Source organism: Cetorhinus maximus, chromosome 17, assembly GCF_964194155.1.
Source record: "Cetorhinus maximus chromosome 17, sCetMax3.hap1.1, whole genome shotgun sequence".
NCBI lineage: Eukaryota > Metazoa > Chordata > Chondrichthyes > Lamniformes > Cetorhinidae > Cetorhinus > Cetorhinus maximus.
In genome coordinates this window covers 60,016,247-60,037,396 of record NC_135895.1, presented here as the reverse complement: position 1 = coordinate 60,037,396, position 21,150 = coordinate 60,016,247, and the positions used below count along the sequence as shown (strand labels likewise).

At 44.8% G+C, this 21,150-nt stretch overlaps 1 protein-coding gene across 1 annotated transcript in view; it reads left to right on the top strand.

The window, feature by feature from the left end:
- sgip1a (SH3GL interacting endocytic adaptor 1a) overlaps nt 1–21,150 on the top strand; it is a 213,855-nt gene that overhangs the window by 92,998 nt on the left and 99,707 nt on the right. The window contains exons 5-6 of the mRNA XM_078561770.1: nt 8,872–8,929; nt 13,315–13,493. Of these exons, the coding sequence (XP_078417896.1) occupies nt 8,872–8,929; nt 13,315–13,493 (237 nt within the window). The remainder of the gene's footprint in view (nt 1–8,871; nt 8,930–13,314; nt 13,494–21,150) is intronic.

Below are 21,150 nucleotides of genomic sequence, written 5' to 3'. Positions count from 1 at the left end.
GCCACATGGACAACTCAGGCATTATATTTCCTGCAATTTGAACATTTCCAGATTTATTTGATTATTTTATAATAACAATGCTAGTTATGTTGAATTTTAACATATTTTATTACCTTTCTAGCAGTAGATGCAGGTATTCACATGGAACTGACTGCATTAGACCCTGATTAACCATTGCATTGCTGGAGACAGTCAAAGTAATCAATGATGAGTTTGGTTACCCAAAGCAATAGCAACAAATGAACTACCAACAGAATCTAAATTTTAAAGGTGATCAAAGCATCTCATTCATTAAAGAATTTACACACTATGCACACCCCAGTGCACTAAATAACAAACTTAAGTATTGCTGAAAAAAGAGACATGTTGCAGCTTTTCATCTTGCAGTCGTGAGGACACCACAGAAATACCAATATAACGGGAAAACAATTTATACTGCTTGAGAAGAGAGTGCTGATTGTTTGGCAAGTGGACTCTGGTAGAGGCGTTGCCATGTGTGTACATGTATATCCAATATTAGATATGATTCCGCGATTGGACAACATTTGCTAATAATCCTCAGTGTGCTAAAAATTACGCTGACAGCCAATTTAAGATTGCCAGTCGGGCTCACAATATGGTACATTTGCATGTACTGGAAACTACATACATTAATACACAGGGCCCTGTTCTTTGCAGACAGAAAGAACATGTACATACATTGCACCTGTTTCAGCTAAACAAAATAGGTGAATCACAGAATCACAGAATTTTAATGGCACAGAAGGAGGCCATTCAGCCCATCATGTCTACGCCAGCTCTCCAAATGAACATTATGACCTAGTACCATTGCCCTGCCTTTTCCCTGTACCCTTGCACATCATTTCTAGTCAAATGATCACCTAATGCCCTCTTGAATGCCTCGATTGAACCTGCCTCCACCACACCACCAGGCAGTGCATTCCAAAGTGACAGCCATTTGCTGACTCATTCCTCAGGGCAATTTCTTGACCAATCAAGGTCAAGCTACCTGGTTTAAATTTCAAACAATGCTTGGCAGTTAACTGTTAGTCACTATCACTGATGCATTCTCCAAGGCAACGCTCTACCAGTCATAGTCAACTTTCCAACCAATCATCAATTCATGATAATCCTAATTCGAATTGAAATCCAGGAGCAGATTTTTTAGGCCAGCAGGCAGGCGCGATTGGCGGGTCTGGGATTGGCCGGAGAACGGACCGCCGACTGCAATTGGCCCCCAACCGTGATTTCAAGCTGGCTGGCCAGCCAGCGTGAAGAGCACGCTGAGAGGCTCAGCACTGCTGGGGTGGGGGCGGGAGGAGGGCGGGCAATGATATCAGCCCAGCGCAGGTGAGCACTGACAGAAAGCTCCTGAAGGCAGAGAGCTGCCTCAGGAAGCTGAAGACCTGAAAAGCATTAAATAAAGTTTTTAAAATCAGGAAATAATGTCCAAGCATCACAATCAGTCACCTGAACATATATATGATAAAAATGCTGTCCATCGATTTTTATTTTTCTTTCATTTAATAATGAAAGCCTCACCCTGCCCTTGGGTGAGGTTTCATGAAAAATGCAAAGTCCGCCTGGCCGATTTGCCTGTCTGCTGACCATAAGGTTGAACGGACCATGAAAAATTGGAAACAATTGCACCTTTAATAACCTTAATTGGCCGCTTAATTGTTGGTGGGCGTGCTTCCAACTTTTGCATGCACGCGCTGACTGAAATATTGTGCAAGCGCTGGGCGATGTCGGGACGCTCGCCTGACGTCATCTCGCGCGATTCCGCCTCCAACCAGGTTGGGCACATGCCCACCCGATCAGCATTAAATTCTGCCCCAGGAGTTTTAATAAATTTTAATCTGCCAGATATCCAATCAATGCAGAACAGAAATCCAAACAGACAATGAAATGTGGAACTACATTGCCAAAGCAGCAGGATGAAAGTCAGAGTTATGATCAAATTGTTCAGATCTTTGGCTTGACCACACCTTGGCTGGCTTTTTGTCAACAGTGTGCTGTTCCCAACATTGTAACTGAAACTGTGCGTCACTTATGCTTTCTCTCTTTTTGCCATTTCCCACACAATTATAATTAAAATTCTAAGTGCCATTGACATGCATGGAAAACACGTGCAATTTAGTGGTGGGGAATGCCTTTCATTGGTAAAACTCACTATCAGGTATGGGTGGGCTATTAAAGTGCCTCTTGGCCAATTAAGAAGACTACATCACGGCCACAACTATGCTGCCAACTACATTGCCATTAACATAAGACTTGAGAGCACAAAGGTTGCATAGATGTTTCTCAAAATTAAATTTCACTTGTAAATATTTCACATTACATTGGTTTGATTTTATTCATTTGTTATTTGTTGTGACTGTCTTAGTGAGAGAGCTAAATGCACTGGCTCACCTCATGGTTGGCAATGCACTGATGGGGCAGAATTTTATGCCTTGCGGGCGGGTGCGCGCCCAACCTGATTTGGCATAAAATTGCGCGAGAAGACGTCAGGCGAGTGTCCCGACGTCATCCCGCATGTGCGTAATTGTCAGCTTAGCAGGCGCGCCCAGCTGTCGGACCCATGCCCGCCAGCAATTAAAAGGCCGCTTAAGGCCATTAAAAACCCAATTGATCCAGATTTTACGTTGCCCATGCGACTTCACGCTCATTGCACGGGCAAAATGGGCAGGAGGGCAGCCCATATTTTGCAAAACCTCATCTAAGGGCAGAATAAAAAGAGTCAGCAGCATTGCCAGTGTGATTAGTGAGGATTTAAGGAGATAATTTGCTGCTGGTAGCTAATTTGACCTTGACAGCTTCATCTCTGTTCTGAGCTTCATTCTCAGCATTTCCAGGCTTCATTTCAGGATTCATTGGTGTCTCCAAGGCTCACAGAGGATTTTGACCGCGTGGCCCCTTCCAGGTATCAGACGGCCTTCTGTTACCCTGGTAATGGGGATTGTGGTCTCCACTCTGAGGAGGAAGAGAGGGGCAGAAGGGAGAGGAGGCCAGGTGTCCCAATGCAGCTTCCAGGGGAGCGACCTGTGGGAGGAGAGGCACAGGCACAAGGGACGCGGGGCCAACAGGAAGTCCAAGGCGGAAGGGGCCGCAGAAGGTGCCACTATCCTGCTGCCAGGGTTTATAGACGGCGATGCAGCTACCTCAATATGCCTGAGGTGCAATGCCGAAGGAGGCTCCATCTCTCCAGGGAGACCATGACCTCCATTTGTCAGATGATTGGGCCTGAGATCGCCTCCAACTGTGTGGGTGGAAACCCCATGCCAGTGGCTCTGAAGGTCACAGTAGCCCTCAACTTGTATGCCTCCAGCTCTTTCCAGGGGTCAGTGGGCGATCTGTGTGGAGTCTCCCAATCAGCTGTCCACAGTTGTGTCAAGCTGGTGACAGAAGCGCTGTTCAGGCAGGTAATGACATTTATTAATTTCCATACGGTCGAGGCTAGCGACGCTGAGCGAGCCAGAGGGTTTTCAGTGACTGCTGGGTTCCCCCACGTCCAGGGTGCAATCGACTGCACAAATGTGACCATCAAGGCACCAGCGGGTCATCTGGAAGGGCTTCCACTCCATGAACATCCAGATAGTGTGTGGCTACAGGACGCAGATTCTGCAAGTCTATGCAAAGTACTCTGGCAACTCCCATGACGCTTACATCTTCAGACACTCCCAGATGCCAAGGCTCTTCAGTGCTCCAGCCCGACTGGATGGATGGTTGCTGGGTGTCAAGGGCTATCCATTGAAAAGGTGGTTTATGATGCCCCTCCACCACCCAAGGACAGAGGAAGAGCAGCGTTATAATAGAAGTCATACCTCCACAAAGGCGGTGATAGAGAGGACCATAGGTCTTCTCAAGATACTCTTCCAATGCCTGGACCATTCAGGAGGTGCACTACAATACCCCCCAGAGTGGGTGTCACTGATTGTGGTCACATGCTGCGCTCTCCACAACCTGGCACTGGCAAGGGGGGACCCATTGGAGGAAGAGGATCTTGAGGCTGCTCCACAGGCCATAGAGGATGAATCCAATAGTGAGTCGGAAGAGGAACACAGTGAGGGGAACGGTGAGGGTGTGGAGGCAGACCTCTGTATCCTTCAGGGAGGCAGGGACACCAGGGACGCCTTGATCCAATGCTTCTTCAGCTAGGCTGCCAAAGATCTGCTTCCACCTCATGCCAGGGCTGCTGCCTCCATCCCAGATGTCTGAAATGACCCTTTCCTTTGAACCCAAAGTCCACTTAGTGCCTGTGCAATAAAGTTTCGAGCCACTCATGTCCAGCCTTACATACTGGTATACCCTGCACCAAAAATAAAGGTGAAGAATACCAGGCCATTATGACAAGAACAAAATATATTTAATTTTCACACTCAAAACAAATGAACATATAAACAGACGATGACCCATGACCAGCCCCTCTTGTGCTCATGGCGCCTTAAACTTACATTTACGAGCGCTACGTCCTGGTGCACCCCCACCCCCACCCCCCACCCCACCCTTGCTGGCACTGGCACTGGAGACAGCCAGCTGGCTCTGCTGTCTTGTTGGCCTTGATGACCTTGGTGGTCGTCCTCTAGCCAGTGGAGCCTGTGCTGGCCCGGCCTGGGAGGGAGAGGCCAGTGCCACAGCTGGCATCCTCCCGGTCATTGCAGCCTCATTAGATGCCACGGCCACTGGCAGAGGGACAGAGGAACTGCTGCCATCATCCAGAACGCCCTGAGAGGAGCCCTCAGAAACGACAAGCAGCTGGTGCGCCAACGTGAGGTCGCTATGGACCTCTCTGCTCACCATTGAAGGACGGGCATCTAGCTGGGATACTGGGTGCCTTATCCATCTCCCACATTGGCACTGACCACCTGAGGTCATTGCTTGTGTGAGGGCTTGCAGGTCTGAGCACAACCCCACTGTCCCTGGAGCTGTGTCTCTATGTATCTCCATAGAGGAGACAGTGCGCTCAGCCATGAGGGTCAATGCAGTGCTGATGCTCCGCATGGACTCCTCTAAAACAGAGACCATGGCACACAGACCCTCATGGATCTCTGCCAGATCCTCCCACATATCCTGCTGGACATCCTGCATCTGCCGCCTAATGGACGACTCCAGAGGCACATCATCTGCCTTCAACTCAGCATTGTCCTGATCTCCAGCAGTCCTCTGACTGCCGGCACCCTGGGCACTTTCTGCCTCCGCCTGCACCTCAAGCGAGTGTGAAGTGCCCTCACTGCTGTGCACCGATACTCTAGCCGAAGATCTAACGCCCACCGAGGTGCTGTTATCTGCATTGGTGCCTGGTTCAGAGAGCTGGTTTGATGTAGGTGCAGCTGAAGCCTGGCGGTCCTCTGGCATCAGGGGTGGCTCTTCGGGGTCCTGCAAATGTGTGCCTGCTGGCGAACCCAAGGGAGAACAAGGAGATGTCATTAGTTTAAGTCATCACACTGTCACTGTGCATGCCAGGCACCCTGGTGAGACAATGGAGATCTGCATCTTGGTGCCATCACCTTTCAATGATCGATGGGGGCTCCAGTTTGGATGCTCCCATCAATTAAGAGACTACATAAGAATGTTTACACCATCTGGAACTCTCACCTCTGTGCACTGAACTCTTAACTTCGTCTGACATCCCAGCCTCTCCGTGACCCTCTGAACGAGGTGCATGGCAGCTCCCCAGCTCCAAGCCGTCCTGCTCAAACCTGGTCAATATTAGGAAGTTTGGGGGGCCTCCGCCTGTCCATAACCTCTCAATGTGGTTATGGCTTGTCTTCTCCTGAAAGGACAGAGCAGCATTGTTTAGTCCACTCTCTACCTGCAGCACCATTGCAGCCTGGCAAACCCCAGCTGAGGAACACCTTGCAGGGCACATCCAAGCCGTGGCCCTTGAATGCAAGGCACTCAGTCCAAGCAGCCAGGGCTCACCCTCTTGGCCAGCTCCGGTATCATTGACAGTTGGCACTCAGACTCTAAACCCCTGAGCTCCACAGGGGGACGACCAGCCCTTAACACTTCTGCACACTGACCCATGCCAATACGGTACTCACCCTTCCCGAGCGCAGCAGGTCATTTAACCTTTTGCGGCACTGCACCCATAGGCGCTGCATAATGTCGTGGCTGCTGACCTCGGCTGCCACTTCCTCCCAAGCTTTTTTTGTCAGGTGTGGTTCCCTCTTCTTTCCATCTCTGGGGGCGAGCGTGTCCCTCCTGGCAGCCGCCTCCTCCAAGAGCATCGTGAGACACTCATCCAAAAAACGAGGGGCCAAGTGCCCACCCAACCTGCCCTCCTACCTAGCGTCTCCAGCCGCTGTTGAGGCCGTAGCTTCACTCTCCAAAACGTAGAATATATGATTCCTCCCTGGCAACTTTCAAGGAACTGCCTGTGCCATTTTATAAACTGCCCAAGGGGTCGCCATTGGACCTGGCGCTAGATAGGCCCCCACCCGGCTCTTCCTGACTACTGGGAAGACGCGTTTCACACTGGGTAGGCCTTAATTGGCCAGCCAGCGTGAAATCGTGGCGGGGGGCCGATCACAGTTGGGGGCCTGTTTCCCGACCGGTTCTGGATCCGGCGATCGCATGCACCCGCCAAGGGTAAAATTCAGGCCAATGCTTAAAGGGGAGTTAGGAACATTTCCTTTCTTGTTCTTTCCACAATGTTTTTTTTGTTCACTCTTTAATGAATATTCATGTTAGTGTCCAGTGTTGTACTCACCACTCTGTAGGACATGTCTGAACTTGCAGGCTCAGCTGGCCCTCCTTTCTATGCATTATAGAGGACATTGTCCAAGATCACCCCCAGTGAGGATAATTGAAATGTTGTAGCTAAACTCAAAGCCCGTAAGTACTCTGCCAGCTAACACCCTGAGATGGACGCACATTTGGACAGTACTCACACTGCCCTTTAGGTCTCTCATTTTCTTACCTTGATTGACTGTTCCCATCACACTCAGGATGCCATGCCTTGCTCACTTTACTCCTCCATGCCCCTGACCCCACCATCTGACATCCCTGGATCCCTCTTCCACTCTCCATGCCCCCAACCCCGCTTCACAACCTCCCTCACCACTAGTTCCTTGCCGGTCACAAGCCTCCATGCAAGCTGCCATTCTCCTGCTCCCCTCCCTTATACCACAGGGGTAAATAAGGAAAACAGCTGACGTTACACACAACTGCACAAAGCTGACTGGTGCACGCCATCTTAAACAATCGGGAAACAGGTGCCACATGTTTCTGCTGTCTTTATCTTGAAGGCAGGCCGTAATGAAAAAACATTTTACACCAATGAATATTCATAGCATGCAAATGAATTGCAAGTACATCACAGGTTGGCTTAATGCCCGACACACCACCAACACACTGCTGACTTTATCTCTGCATCTTAACTCGCCGTCAGGAAGTTGAAATTTCACATCCTGCCTAATTAAGTCACCCTGCATGCCACTTTTCCCACTCCTATGGTCTCCATAAACCACAAACCCCCCACATCCCACCCTTGTCCTTGATACTGTATCCATTCTGAGAAATAATGTAGATATTTAAATTCTGAAGGTGGTGCAGTAAAGAGGTTGCTCCCTGGTGTTCTGGAAGAGAAGGCTGGGGTAAAGTGAACTTTTAGACTTGAAAAATGCCTGGGAGATGACCTTATAGTTTAAGCAAGGTAGTTGAAGATTGGAAAATACAAATCCAGAATATAACTTCAAAATAGATTGCAAAAGTGGAACCATTGGTCATGGGTTCAAATTAATAAAACACAAATTTAGGATTAATATCAAGAAATTCTTTACATGGTGCCATCAAAATATGGGATGGACTTCCAGATAAAGTAGTAGAGAAAGTGAAAACCCTGGAATCTTTTAAGATACAGTTAGATGCTGTGGTGGGTACAGTTGGCTGTGGGCTGTGGGATCATTGGATGGGTGAATTAAGATGAGCTGAATGCCCAAATGTATGTAAATATCTTACCATTTTACACTTACTTCTCAGAGGGATAGGTCACTCAATGCTGATATAAATGAAAATTGTTTTTTCTACTATTTTTGATTTTGCTCTGATAGAATAATACAATGTTATTGCACGGAAGTGGGCCATATATGCCATCAAACCTGTGCTGTTTTTTTTTCCCCAACAGGAATCATCTGATCTAATTCCACTCTCCTGCTCAGTCCCCACATCCATTAATAATCATCTTCTTGAGGCAACTATCTAATTGCCTCTAAAATTGCCTTAATGCCTTGTAGCTAATGTCTGGTCGTTACAAAAGGTAATCATTTTGAAAATGTGCTAACTAGATCATGAATCTTTGCAGCCAACATTGAACAGAATAATGAAGTTGAAGAAGTGAACAAATTAGAAGAGTTGTGTAGATTCAGCACAAAATTGTAAGCAGAAAATGTATTTTCACAGAGGGTATCAACATCAAAGACAAAATAAAGAGAAGGGACTTCAATATAAACAAATAAATTGAAAGTATTTTTCATATATCTTTTGTAGGGTCACAGCCAGAATAAGCACAATGTATTACAGTGGACATGAGACAAGTAAAATTGCTGAGGACGAGTTAATTTAATAATCAAGTTGAAATAACTCTTGTCATTTAAAAATTGTGACAGAAAATATAATGCCATAAGCTGAAAGCGTAAAAATTTAGAAAATAAAGTTTCATTTAAAATGTAGTTAAGTATCTGACCTGGGCAAGGTAAAGCCCTGCTCCGAAACTCAGTTTATGAGCAGGTTGAGTCGGAGGTACCAGCTGCTGTGGATCACCCCATTTCAAATCTTCAACAACAACAAAAGATTTGTCCAGGAAAAAGGAAGTCACAAATGGTGGAAAATCTTCTAAGTGTTTCACCCTATTACTTGTCTGATTTTCAGAATTCACCAGAAGTTGATGATGAAGGATACAGCATCAGGCCAGATGACAAATCAGGTTATATCCTTTGGACCCTTGCAACCTTACTTGGCTTCTCTCTCCGTGGGTGCTGATTGACCTGCTGAGTGCTTTGAGTATTTTCTGTTTTTATTTCTGAATTCCAGTCTATTACTTCTTTGTTTTTACCTTGTTGAAGAAAATAGATTGAAAGATATTTTTGTATAGTTCAATCTTTTTAAGGCAGGTTTATACTCTATTATTGGTCAGCCTCTAATATAACACAATGTGTTGTATGTGCCTCAAGGTATTTTGCTCTCCTACCTCTGAAGGTGAAGCCCTGATAGGACTCTTGCTCCGTTATGGCCATGTGTACATTGAGCTGTAAACCTGTCCATGAAGGCTAACAATACAATTTTGATGTTGTTACTCTATATGGACCATCACTGGTACCATCAACAATTTACATTTATATAACCTTTAACATAATAAAATGCTCCTATAGGCTTCAGAGAATTATCAATGTTATCAAAAATATGACACCAAGCTGCATAAAGAGATATTAGGTCAGATGACTAAAGACTTGGTCAATATGGTAGGTTTTAAGGCCCGCCTTAAAGAAGGAAAGCAAAATAAAGAGATGGAGAGGTTCAGGAGGGAAATCCCAAAGCTCTTCTGGAGCTGAAGGCATGGCCACCAATGGTAGAGCCGTTGAAATTGGGGATGCTCAAAAGGCCAGAATTAGAGGAGCGCAGATATGAATTGTAAGGCTGGAGGAGATTATAGAGATAGGGAGAGGCCAGGCATTGGAGGAATTTGAAATCAGGAATGAGAATTTTAAAACCAAAAGTTGCTTGACCAGGATCCAATGTAGGTCATTGTGCACAGGAGTGAAAGGTGAATGGGACTTGGCATAAGAAATTTTACAGAGGGTAGAATATGGGAAACCAGCCAGGAGTGAATTGGAATACTCAAGTGTAGAAGCAACAAAGGCATGGACGAGGCTTTCAGCAGCAGTTGAGCTGAGGCAGATTGGAGACAACAAGGACTGAGGGTGACGAGGAACAGACGCTAACTTGGGAATTTGGTGTAGGTGGAAATTTGGTGCAGGGGGTGCTGCTTTTTATACCTTTATTTTCAGCCTCCAGTTGCTGGTGAATATTCAAAGGTATTAATTAGGTGGGCAGGTGGATGATTGGTTGGTGAGTTTTAAGGTTTTATCCCTCTAACAAGGACAGTAGTTTAGACCGATACTGGGGACATACTGCAATAAATGTAAAGCTTAACTAGTCCAACTACTTAATATAACTACAGATAACAGTTGAGTGATATTTCTAAACTTGAAACTTAATTAGTTAAATAAAGAATGATAAAGATAGCAGGGCAGGTGATATGCTGCAGCTGTCAAGGGAGCAGAATTTGAGTTTCATGGGCAAGATGAGCTCAGAGCATGAGGAGAGAAAGCAAAATTAGAGAAAGATGTGAGATCAGGGGTAAGTCAGGAGAGGCTTAAGAGGAGGTTTGGCCAGGTGGACTAGCGGAAAGGAGGGACGCAGCAGAGACGGCTGGTCGGATGGTCTCAATCTTAGTAACAAAGAGGTCCATGAGCTCCTTGCAATTATTCTTGGAGATGAGGGTGGAGGAGACAGGGGAGTGGGGTTTAAGAATACTGTTTGTAGTGGAGAAAAAAAGCTGGGGATTGTCTTTGCATTCCAGGATGATCCTGAAATAGTGAGCAGCTTTGCAGATGAGAGCATAACCCAATGAAATGATCCAACCAGATCTGGCAGGATGGCTAAATCAATATTTCACCATATCTTTTTGTGTTCGTGTCCCTTGGACTTGAATGGCAAAGAGGGTCATGCCAGGGTGGACAACCAGGATGAAAGAGGGTTAATGGTTTTATTGAGGGCTAGGGCATCAAAGGTGGAGGCGAGGGAGAATTAAAAATAATAAATGCTATGTGCAGCTGTTCCAGTATTGCTGTCACTGCCCTGAATTCAGAACAAGCAGCTAGACCATATTGTGGAATCACTTCTAATGAGGACATTCTCACCAGTTTTTGAGAGCTCAGATTTTTAATGATATATATGACATCATATCTTAAAAATAGCATCAGTTTTCTTATGAGCATAATTTAAAAGCTCCACCACTAACTTACCAGCACAGACTGTTCCCCAGTTTTTTTAATATCTCTTTCTGTTCTGAAGGCTAAAACTCGTGCCAGTATACAATTTAATAGATGCCAGTCACTTTCCAGTAATTCACCCAAGTGGCCAGTATTTTTAAGTAATGAACACAGATAGTGAGTGTCATCAAGCTGTCCAATCCAGGAACATCTCACCCAAACAGTTTTGAAAAATGAGAGATGATCTCATTTACAACAAACTTACAAAATTCTTACAGGGCATGTCAAGGTAAATGTGGATAGGATGTATCCCCTGGCTGGTAAGTCTAGAACCAGGGGACCCAATCTCAGAATAAGAGGCAGGCCATTTAAGACTGAGATGAGGAGGAATTTCTTCACTCAGAGGGTGTGAATCTTTGGAATTCTCTACCTCAGAGGGCTGTGGAAGCTCAATCATTGAGCATGTTCAAAACAGAAATCAATAGGTTTCTGGATACTACTGACATCAAGAGGTATGGAGATAGGGGGGAAAAATGATGTAGAGGTAGATGATCAGCCATAAGCAGTTTGAATGGCAGAGCAGGCTCGATGGGCTGAATGACCTACTCCTGCTCCTATTTCCTACATTCCTAACCACAATCTTGTTTTAATCTAATGCCCAATAAGTGTGTGTTCCAGTCAGACCCCATTTCTGGCAAGTTCATTTGGAGGCAGGATCACATCAGGGAGCTGCCTTAACCTGAGATTCTTTAAGTTTGCTCCCAGTCCTGCCTTCAAACCTGTCTCCACAGGACTGGGAAAGTTCGACCCATGGAGTCAGCTTGCATATGTACATAGATAATACCTAGTTCTATCTCTCCATAACCCTTCTCAACCCCTGCACTCCTGTACTTGACATTGTCCTTATTGCTATTGAAACTCTCAACCCAGGGCAGAATATTATGGAGGCGGAGGAGGGAGGAGGGTGCGGAGGCGAAAGGCTTGCCCACCCTTGAAGCAAAATTGGCATGGAACCGGCCCACTCCACGCCAGCCCGCCCTGCAACCAAAACACACTGCGGGCGGGCAAAATAAGGGCACTGTAGGATTTCCACCCCTCACTGGGGACAAAGTCTCGCCCTCAGGAGCTGTCAGCCAATTTGATTGACAGGCAGCTCCATCAGCCCCGGCAGTGCCAAGAGTGCATTATTAGGCACTCCTGGGACTGCAACCAGGAACAAGAAGAAGGCCCAATGGATCCTGGAAACAGGTGAGTCCGAAGTCTTGGGCAGGGAGGGTTTGGGCAGGTTAGGGAGGGGGCGGGGTCATAGGGGTGGCATTTGTAATGCAGTAGGTGGGTAGGAAGTAAAGGCAGGTTCTACCTTAGGGGTGCTGCACCCGATCTGCAAAGCTTTAGCCCCCCCCAAAGATAGTACAACACCCCCTTCCTTTCCCACCCTTTGAGAATGTTTTTAAAAATCGGGCTGCACGCACCAGCCACTTTACGGTGTGGGCAGCGTATTATTGGGGTCAATTGGCTTGGTAATGACCCCAATTAACCCTTGATTATCTATTTAAATATGGTGAGTGGACTACTGGTTTTGGTGCCCACCCAGCCCCTTCTTATGGGGGTGAGCTTTGGGGTGGGTGGAAAGGAGGTTAGGCACCCACCCTATTGACGTTTAGCCCCCCCCCCCCCCACCTTCCCCCTGACTGCCCCACCTCCCACAATTCAATCCCACATCATGTCCCCTTTATCCAGCATGCTTTTCCTCGCTGGAAAACATCAGTCCCCCAACATTTAAAATTTAAAACAAAAATAAAAATACCTGGAAAAACTCAGCAGGTCTGGCAGCATCATCCGCAGTTTTTTGCTTTTAAAATTTAAATTTCCCCTACTATCACCCCTTCCTAACTAATTTAACAGGCAATTTAAGGATATTTTAAAGTAGGAGATGGAGGTGGAATGGTCTAAGGGTGGAATTCCAAAGCATTGGGGCTAAGTAACTGAAGGTAGAGTTACCAGTGGTGGTAAGTGAAGAAAGGATGGTACAAGATGCCACAAACAGTAGGTTCTCAGTGCCACAGGTGCCAATTATTGCTTATGGACCATCGCCATGAAGAATGGTCACTTGAACAAAGTACTGGGGATTTTCAGGCCCTAGTGGAACCAAACCCCGCCACAGTTCAACACATTGAGGAGATCAGGTACGAAAAAGAGCTAAAAACATTGGAGGGAAGGGGGAGGAAGACAACATGACTGGTTTTAAATTCAAACTTGGCTGTTTAGTTGTCCTCCTCTATTTCATTTAAGTAAGGAAGTTTCCTTAATGACATTTCACCTACCAAAGAGAAACACTTTTATTCATCAAGTGAGTCTGAGTCAGAAGAAGATACGCGGCGAAAATTCAACATTAAGATTCGGCCTCTGCAGGCTAAAGATACCATTGTGTGTATGGCAGCATCAGTGGATGAACTGAAGGCCTCTGTGGGAAACATTTCTCTGTCTCCTTCACCAATGGTGAGTACTTTCGCTTCCTTCTGTCGATCAGCCTAGTGAGAAACAATCCCGTCAAAAGAATCCAGCCTGTGTCTGGCCTCTGTCTGAATTCTTATACGGAGTCCAGGATGGTGTGTCACTTGGAGAGGAAAGCTTCCCATGTGTCCACTACTCTTGTTCTTCTTGGTGGTAGAGGTTCCGGGTTTGAATGATACTGTTGAAGATCCTTTGGCATGTTGCTGCAATGCATCTTGTATATGGTGTACACAGCTGCCACTGTGCACTGGTGGTGGAGGGAGTGAATGTTTAAAGTGGTAGATGGAGTGTTGATCAAATATTGTTTGGTATTGAGCTCCTTAAGTGTTGTTGCAATTACATTCAACAAGATAAGTGGAGAGTATTCCATCACACTCCTGACATGTGCCTTGTAAATGGTGGACTGGCTTTGGGGAGTCAAGGGGGGAGTTACTGAACACAGAATTTCTGGCCTCTGACCTGCTCTTGTAATCATTGTATTTATATGATTTGTTTTAATGCAGCAGATGATGTGTGCCAGATGGATCAAATCCACAAGGGAAATCTGATCCTGCTATCACAACAGTTTTGCAATTTGTATTTATTTTGAGATGTGTGCCCTGAATTCAGAAGTAATAAGTCCACCAAAACTTTAGAGATTTTTCAAAACACTAAAATTAAAATATTTATTAACAGAAGAGATTTCAAGCACATACATAGAACTACAAATTACTACTATAATAACTCCTAAAATCACTAAAAAAAACCCTTTATATATGTTTCACCCTTTTTAATATGTAAATTCCATTATTTCCATATGTCTTTGGAACTTTTACCTTTCTTATAATATAAATCTTTTCATGTTGCTACTATTCTCATTGACCTCTTTGAAATTCAAATCCCACTTCAGCTATCTAATAATGCAAATTATTTTTACACCTTACATGCTAAGACCTCAACCATGTTTACTCATTAGCATATTAAAGACACTTCTACACCTTCTTTTGATAACTTCAGCTTGCAGTCTGCTTGGCTATAAATCACACACAAGACAGAAAAACACAACCCCCCATAAACCTACTTTACAATACTGGAAAAATATCATGAAAATGATTATACTTCATGACAGGCTGGTCCGGTTCAGATTTGGTCAATGATAATTCGCAGCATGTTGATGGTGGGGATTCAGCAATGGTAATGCCATGACAGGTCAAGAGGAAGTGGTTAGATTCTCTCATTGGAGATAGTCATTTTATGGCACTAGTGTAGTTTGAATGTCACTTGCCACCTATCAGCTCAAGCCTGGATGTTGCCTATATCTTGCTATATGTGGGCACAAACTGTTTCAGCATCTGAGGAACTGTGAATGGTACTGAAAACTGTGTAATCATCAGTGAGCATCCCCATTTCTGACCTTATGATGGAGGGAAGTTCATTTGAAGCAGCTGAAGATGGTTGAGCCTAGGGCACTACCCTGAGGAACTCCTGCAGTGATGCCCTGGGCTGAGATGATTGGCCTACAACATTCACAGCATTCTTCCTTTGTGCTAGGTATAACTCCAACCAGTGGGGAGTTTTCCCCCTGATTCCCATTGACGTCAATTTGCCAGGGCTCCTTGGTGCCTAACTTGTTCAAATGTTGCCTTGATGTCAAGGGCAGTCACTCTCACCTCAGCTCTGGAACTTAGCTCTTTTTTTCCACTTCGGACCAAGTCTGTAACAGAGCTGATTATATTTCCAGTCGTATAGCATTCTGTATTTGATCAAATCAGTTTAGCACTGGTTAATCTGAGGCTATTTTGTGACCTAGTTGGTATGAAACCTTCCTTATGTGGCCCTGCACTGTTTGGCAACAGATAACCTGTACTCAAATCAGTGAATTCAATGAATTATACCGTCCTTTCTGCATCATTGTCATTAGAAAGCGTATATTGATACAGAAAATCCAACATTGCATATACTCATTTGAAGCAATTACCTTTTTTTAAAGAAGCAACATCTTTTGTTTAATTTGTGAAGGGAGCTTGGAGCCAAGTTATGAGATGATGGGTTTTGTCAGAAGTTATGCCTTTGCATTGTGTCCATGTAAATAAAAATGTGCTGAAAAGGCATTTGTTCTGGACAATGGCTCACTTCAAAACTTGTGCAATGATTATGTAACCACATAATTGAATATTTTCTAATATAGTGAATTGTCCTATTTACTTTGTTCTTTTGGAATTTATTGATGAAAGTAGCTTTGTTGAAGTGAAGTTATTCTAACATGTTGAGGAGCAGTGACATCATCGGATTGCTGCTCCATTTGAACTTTTCCCCACCTCAATGTTGCTCCACATTTCTTGCTGGTCTTCTGGGTCCAGCTATACCAAAAATGCAGAGTGCAGCGTCCCATCAAGACCTTCGTTGCAGTGCTATAGAGTTGAGGGGTGGGGGGGAGACAGGGCACACCCTTTTTTTACAGCACTAACTGCTGTATGGTAAGTTTAAAGATCCAGTTTGCATGTTAGTGAATGGGTGAATAAATTATGTTAGCGAATGGGTGAGTGGGTGAATGAGTGAATGCATAGGGTTGCAGGTTGGTTAGATGGGTGAGGTAAGTGGGTAGGGTGGGTGAGGTGGCTGGTGGGTTGCGATCGTCAAGTCAGTCAAGGGATAGTTGGGGGGGTCATGCGGGGAGTTGGGGGTTATTGTGAGTGATTGGGAGGTCAGTTATGTAGTTACCCAAGAGTTAGACTAGGTTTTTTTTTGTCCAACATTTCCTGGGTAACTATTCAGGTAAGTACCGCAGAACATCCTGTGATATTTGAATCTAACTCAGAGTCAGACACATTCACAGAGGGTCCCGGGGAACAGGGGGATTGCTAATCGGAAGTTCAAGCTTCCCAGGCCATTCCCGCGGAAGTCAGCAAGTCAGACCCTCTGCGGAATCCCGACACACATTTGGGTCATATATCCGGTCTCCGACGATCCGGAGACCAGAAGATTTGGACTGAAGAGGGTGATTTTGGGAGAAAGAAAATAGAGATAAAAACAAAAAGCTAAAAGCTACTGCGGATGCTGGAAATCCAAAACAAAAACAGAATTACCTGGAAAAACTCAGCAGGTCAGGCAGCATCGGTGGAGAAGAAAACAGTTGACGTTTCGAGTCCTCATGACCCTTCGGCAGAACTGAAGTATAGTTAGGAGAGAGGTGAAATATAAGCTGGTCTAAGGTGGGGGGGTAGGGGGAGAGAGAAGTTGAGGGTGGGGTGGTTGTAGGGATAAGCAAGCAGTGATAGGAGCAGATAATCAAAAGATGTCACAGACAAAATGATCAAAGAGGTGTTAAAGGTGGTGATAATACCTAAGAAAAGTGCTAATTAAGAATGTATGGCAGGATACTCAAGGTACAGCTCTAGTGGAGGTGGGGTGGAAAGACTAACAAAGTAGTGGTTGTAGATTTAAAAATAATGGAAATAGGTGGGAAAAGAAGAATCTATATAAATTATTGAAAAAAAAGGGAGGGGGAAGAAACGGGGTGGGGACGGGGGGAAGGGGAGTTTAAGATCTAAAGTTGTTGAATTCAATATTCAGCACGGAAGGCTGTAAAGTGCCTAGTCGGAAGATGAGGTGCTGTTCCTCCAGTTTGCGTTGGGCTTCACTGGAACAATGCAGTAAGCCAAGGACAGACATGTGAGCAAGAGAACAGAGTGGAGTGTTAAAATGGCAAGCGACAGGGAGGTTTGGGTCTTTCTTGCAGACACCTGCGGTCTGTCCGCAAGAAAGACCCAAACCTCCCTGTCGCTTGCCATTTTAACACTCCACCCTGTTCTCTTGCCCACATGTCTGTCCTTGGCTTGCTGCATTGTTCCAGTGAAGCCCAACGCAAACTGGAGGAACAGCACCTCATCTTCCGACTAGGCACTTTACAGCCTTCCGGGCTGAATATTGAATTCAACAACTTTAGATTTTAAATTCCCCCTCCCCCCGTCTCCACCCCGTTTCTTCCCCCTCCCTTTTTTTTCAATAATTTATATAGATTCTTCTTTTCCCACCTATTTCCATTATTTTTAAATCTACAACCACTACTTTGTTAGTCTTTCCACCCCACCCCCACTAGAGCTGTACCTTGAGTATCCTGCCATCCATTCTTAATTAGCACTTTTCTTAGATAATATCACCACCTTCAACACCTCTTTGATCCTTTTGTCTGTGACATCTTTTGATTATCTGCTCCTATCACTGCTTGCTTATCCCTACAACCACCCCACCCTCAACTTCTCTCTCCCCCCGCCCCCCCACCTTAGACCAGCTTATATTTCACCCCTCTCCTAACTATACTTCAGTTCTGCCGAAGGATCATGAGGACTCGAAACGTCCACTGTTTTCTTCTCCACCGATGCTGCCAGACCTGCTGAGTTTTTCCAGGTAATTCTGTTTTTGTTGTGAAAGAAAATAGATCCTAGTGAGAATATGGATAAATGGGGTTGAGGCTCATCAAAGAGACTGGCTTATTGGGCTGAATGTTTTTTTCCTATTCTTAAAAAGACTCATATTTATCAAAAGTTTTGTAACGTCAAAATTAGGACTGGCCTTCAAGTTGTGCCACTGTAAACTAGAAGAATTAGATATCGCAATGTAATGACTGTTTTTTTCCCCCAAAAATATACTTTATTCATAAAATTTATGAAAGTACATTCCATGACCATTTAAAATTGACACTACATAAGGTGCAAACCAAATCAGTTTCTTTCAATACTGAATGTTACTCACTACATGCACAATTACATTTAATATTTACAAAAAACATACAGCCAGAGCGAATTTACCCAGTTTCCAGCCCCTTTGTGTTCTATGTTCTGAAAGGCCTTTAGACAATGGCCCTTCCACATTGTGCCTTTAAGGCAGCTGGGCACAAGCTTTAACATGTCCCTCAGCACGTGGTCCTGGACCTTGGAAAGTGTTAGTCTGCATCACTCTGTCATGGATAACTTTTTTCACAGGAAGACCAGCAGGTTTCAGACAGACCAAAAAGTGTCTTTCACTGTATTGGTGATTGTCCAGCTGTAGCTGATGTTTGTCTTGGTGTGCATCCCTGGGAACAGTCCATTGAGCACAGAGTCCTGCATCACGGAGCTGCTTGGGATGAACATTGACAAAAACCACCCATCTCTTTCCAGATCTTCTTTGCAAAGGCACATTCCAGAAGGAGGTAGACGACGGTCTCTTCCCCACTGCAGCCTTCTCGAGGGCAACATGCGGAGGGGATGAAACTCCAGCCATGCAGGAAGAGTCTGACCAGCAGGGCCTTTCTCACCACCAGCTAAACTATGTCTTGCTGCTTATTTGGAAGCTCTGGCGATGAGGCATTCTGCCAAAAGGTCGTCTGCTCAGGAACCATCCAACATGATCCACCATCTCCTTTTCCCGCAGGGCCTTGAGAATGTTAAATGTGGGCCACTGCCTGATGGACTTGTGGTCAAAGCTATTTTTTTTCATAAACTTCTACAGGTGGTACGACACAGTCCAACTACTTGGAGTGTTCCATGGCAAGGTGGCCAGAACCACCCTTCACGACACCTGGGACAAATAGAACCTAAGCATATTAGTAACACTTGGTGTTTGCATAGCAAGGGTCTACACATAGCTTCATGCAGCCACACACAAAGATGGCCATCAGGATGAGGATTCATCATGTGTCAAATTCATCAAAGATTGGAATCGGTGGTTAAATGCCAATTTTACTGCTGTAAAAATGTAATAAATATGTAGGTTGATACATTGTTCAGTGATCTTCCCTATGCCTTAGAATGTTCTAGAACTCTAAGTATGTTTTGATTTAGCAACTGGAAATTTAAAAAATCCTGAAGTTCTAATATTGCTTTCCAAGTTCTTAATAAAACTTGAAGAACTTAAACTCTGTTGCTTGTTGTATTGAAAGCCCCTAATGCAAAGATTGACATATGAATGCTTCATGTATTCTTATGCAGTTCCTTTGTTTGTTATTATAATGGTGGCATCAATTCATGTTAACGCCTTTCTTGAAATTAAAGATAAAGGTACTGCACGCAAGCAACTTAAGTACTCAGATAGAGTTAAAGGGTAAATTTTACAAGTGCACTGTCATCTAGAAGCCTCACTCACCAGCAGCACATATCAAGAGTTTGTGGACAAGTTTCTGCCCTGGGAGCCCATTTGCAGCAATTCAACCCAACCAATTTATGCAGCTAAATTTGCCCAATATTTCTTCAGCAAGCAACCATCTCTGATGCTTTTAGAATGGAAAATTATTCAGTTTCAATTCAATTAATAAATCGTAGCAACTTTTCTATTCAAATTTCATGTAATATTCTGTTAAAGTGCTTTCAGCTCAAAGACTGCATTGAGATCTATTGCAATAAGTTCCACAATTTGTTTTCCTATACATTAATTTTGCTGTTTTTGTCAGAACAGCATAAGGGAGGTGAAATTGGCCTTTACCACTTATGCAAAGTGAACTGGCAGCCTGTTTTATACTTCACCATTTCTTTTCAATTGATTTCGATGACATTCTCATTACCTTATGACAATCCCAAGGAAGATTTTCTCCCAGGTTGCCGCTTGTAACCGCTTGGACCTTATTCCAACACCTCGGGGTAGTTTTGATGTTGGTGGTACATCCGAAAGGATGATTTGGGGGACATGAGCCAGTTTCGCATTTGGGCCTCACTTGAATTTAACTGGCAAGTTGCAGGTGACAAATCAGAGGTGTTTGTTCCCAGTCAGAGGTGAGATTGAGCCAGCGCAGAATGCAATAGTTTTGTGGTTCCCAGTGGTGAAACCTCCAGTGGTACCATTTAAGACCTGCTGGCAGGGTGACCAATTCTTATGAAATGAAATAAGGGACACTTCAACCATGGAGCGGAGGAGGTGGGGTGGGGGGGTTCAAGTAGAGTAGGGGAGAGGTGTGTGTTGGTGACCATAAGAGCGGGGAATAGTGGGGTGCCGCTGATTATAAGAACAGGGGGGTGGGAGAGGGAGGTGGTGCTGGTTGCTATAGCTCCCTGTGGTGGCCAACAGCCACAGTGCGCAAATTCACAAGAAAATCAAAGAGGCTCAGTCTCCCACAGGCTGTCCGAGGAATAAGGGACAAAATATGTCTCTTATGGGACACAGGACAGTCAAAATAAGGACAATCCCTTAAAAACAGGACAGCTGGTCACCCTACCTGCCGGTTAGATGGTTAAACTCTTGTACAACTGGGCCTAGTTTTCACACTCTGACCATTTGTAAATGAAAATGGCAGCGGGGGTCCTACAACTGGCGTAAGACTCCGATTTGCATATTTACATAGCCTCGTGGCAATTTTTGGCAGTGACTGAAAAGGTACAAACAATGAAAAGGAAAATCAAGTGCATGAATAACGTTCAACCAGTTCCCACCACTGCCAGATGTTAAAATCAGATTTATGAGGTAAGACCATAACTACAGTTTACAAATATAGGTTCAAGTGAAAATTAAATGTACCTCCAGGAGAGAGAAGACACATTAAATGAAATTAAAACAAAGGTGGACTTGATGTGTTTAAAAGAATGAGCTTATTGGACATTATTGACTAGAAACAAGGACAGGGAATGATCCTTATGCCAATAGGGCCCCACTCGACATTGAGCCTCAGGCTTCATTTATGTGAGACAGTGAAGTC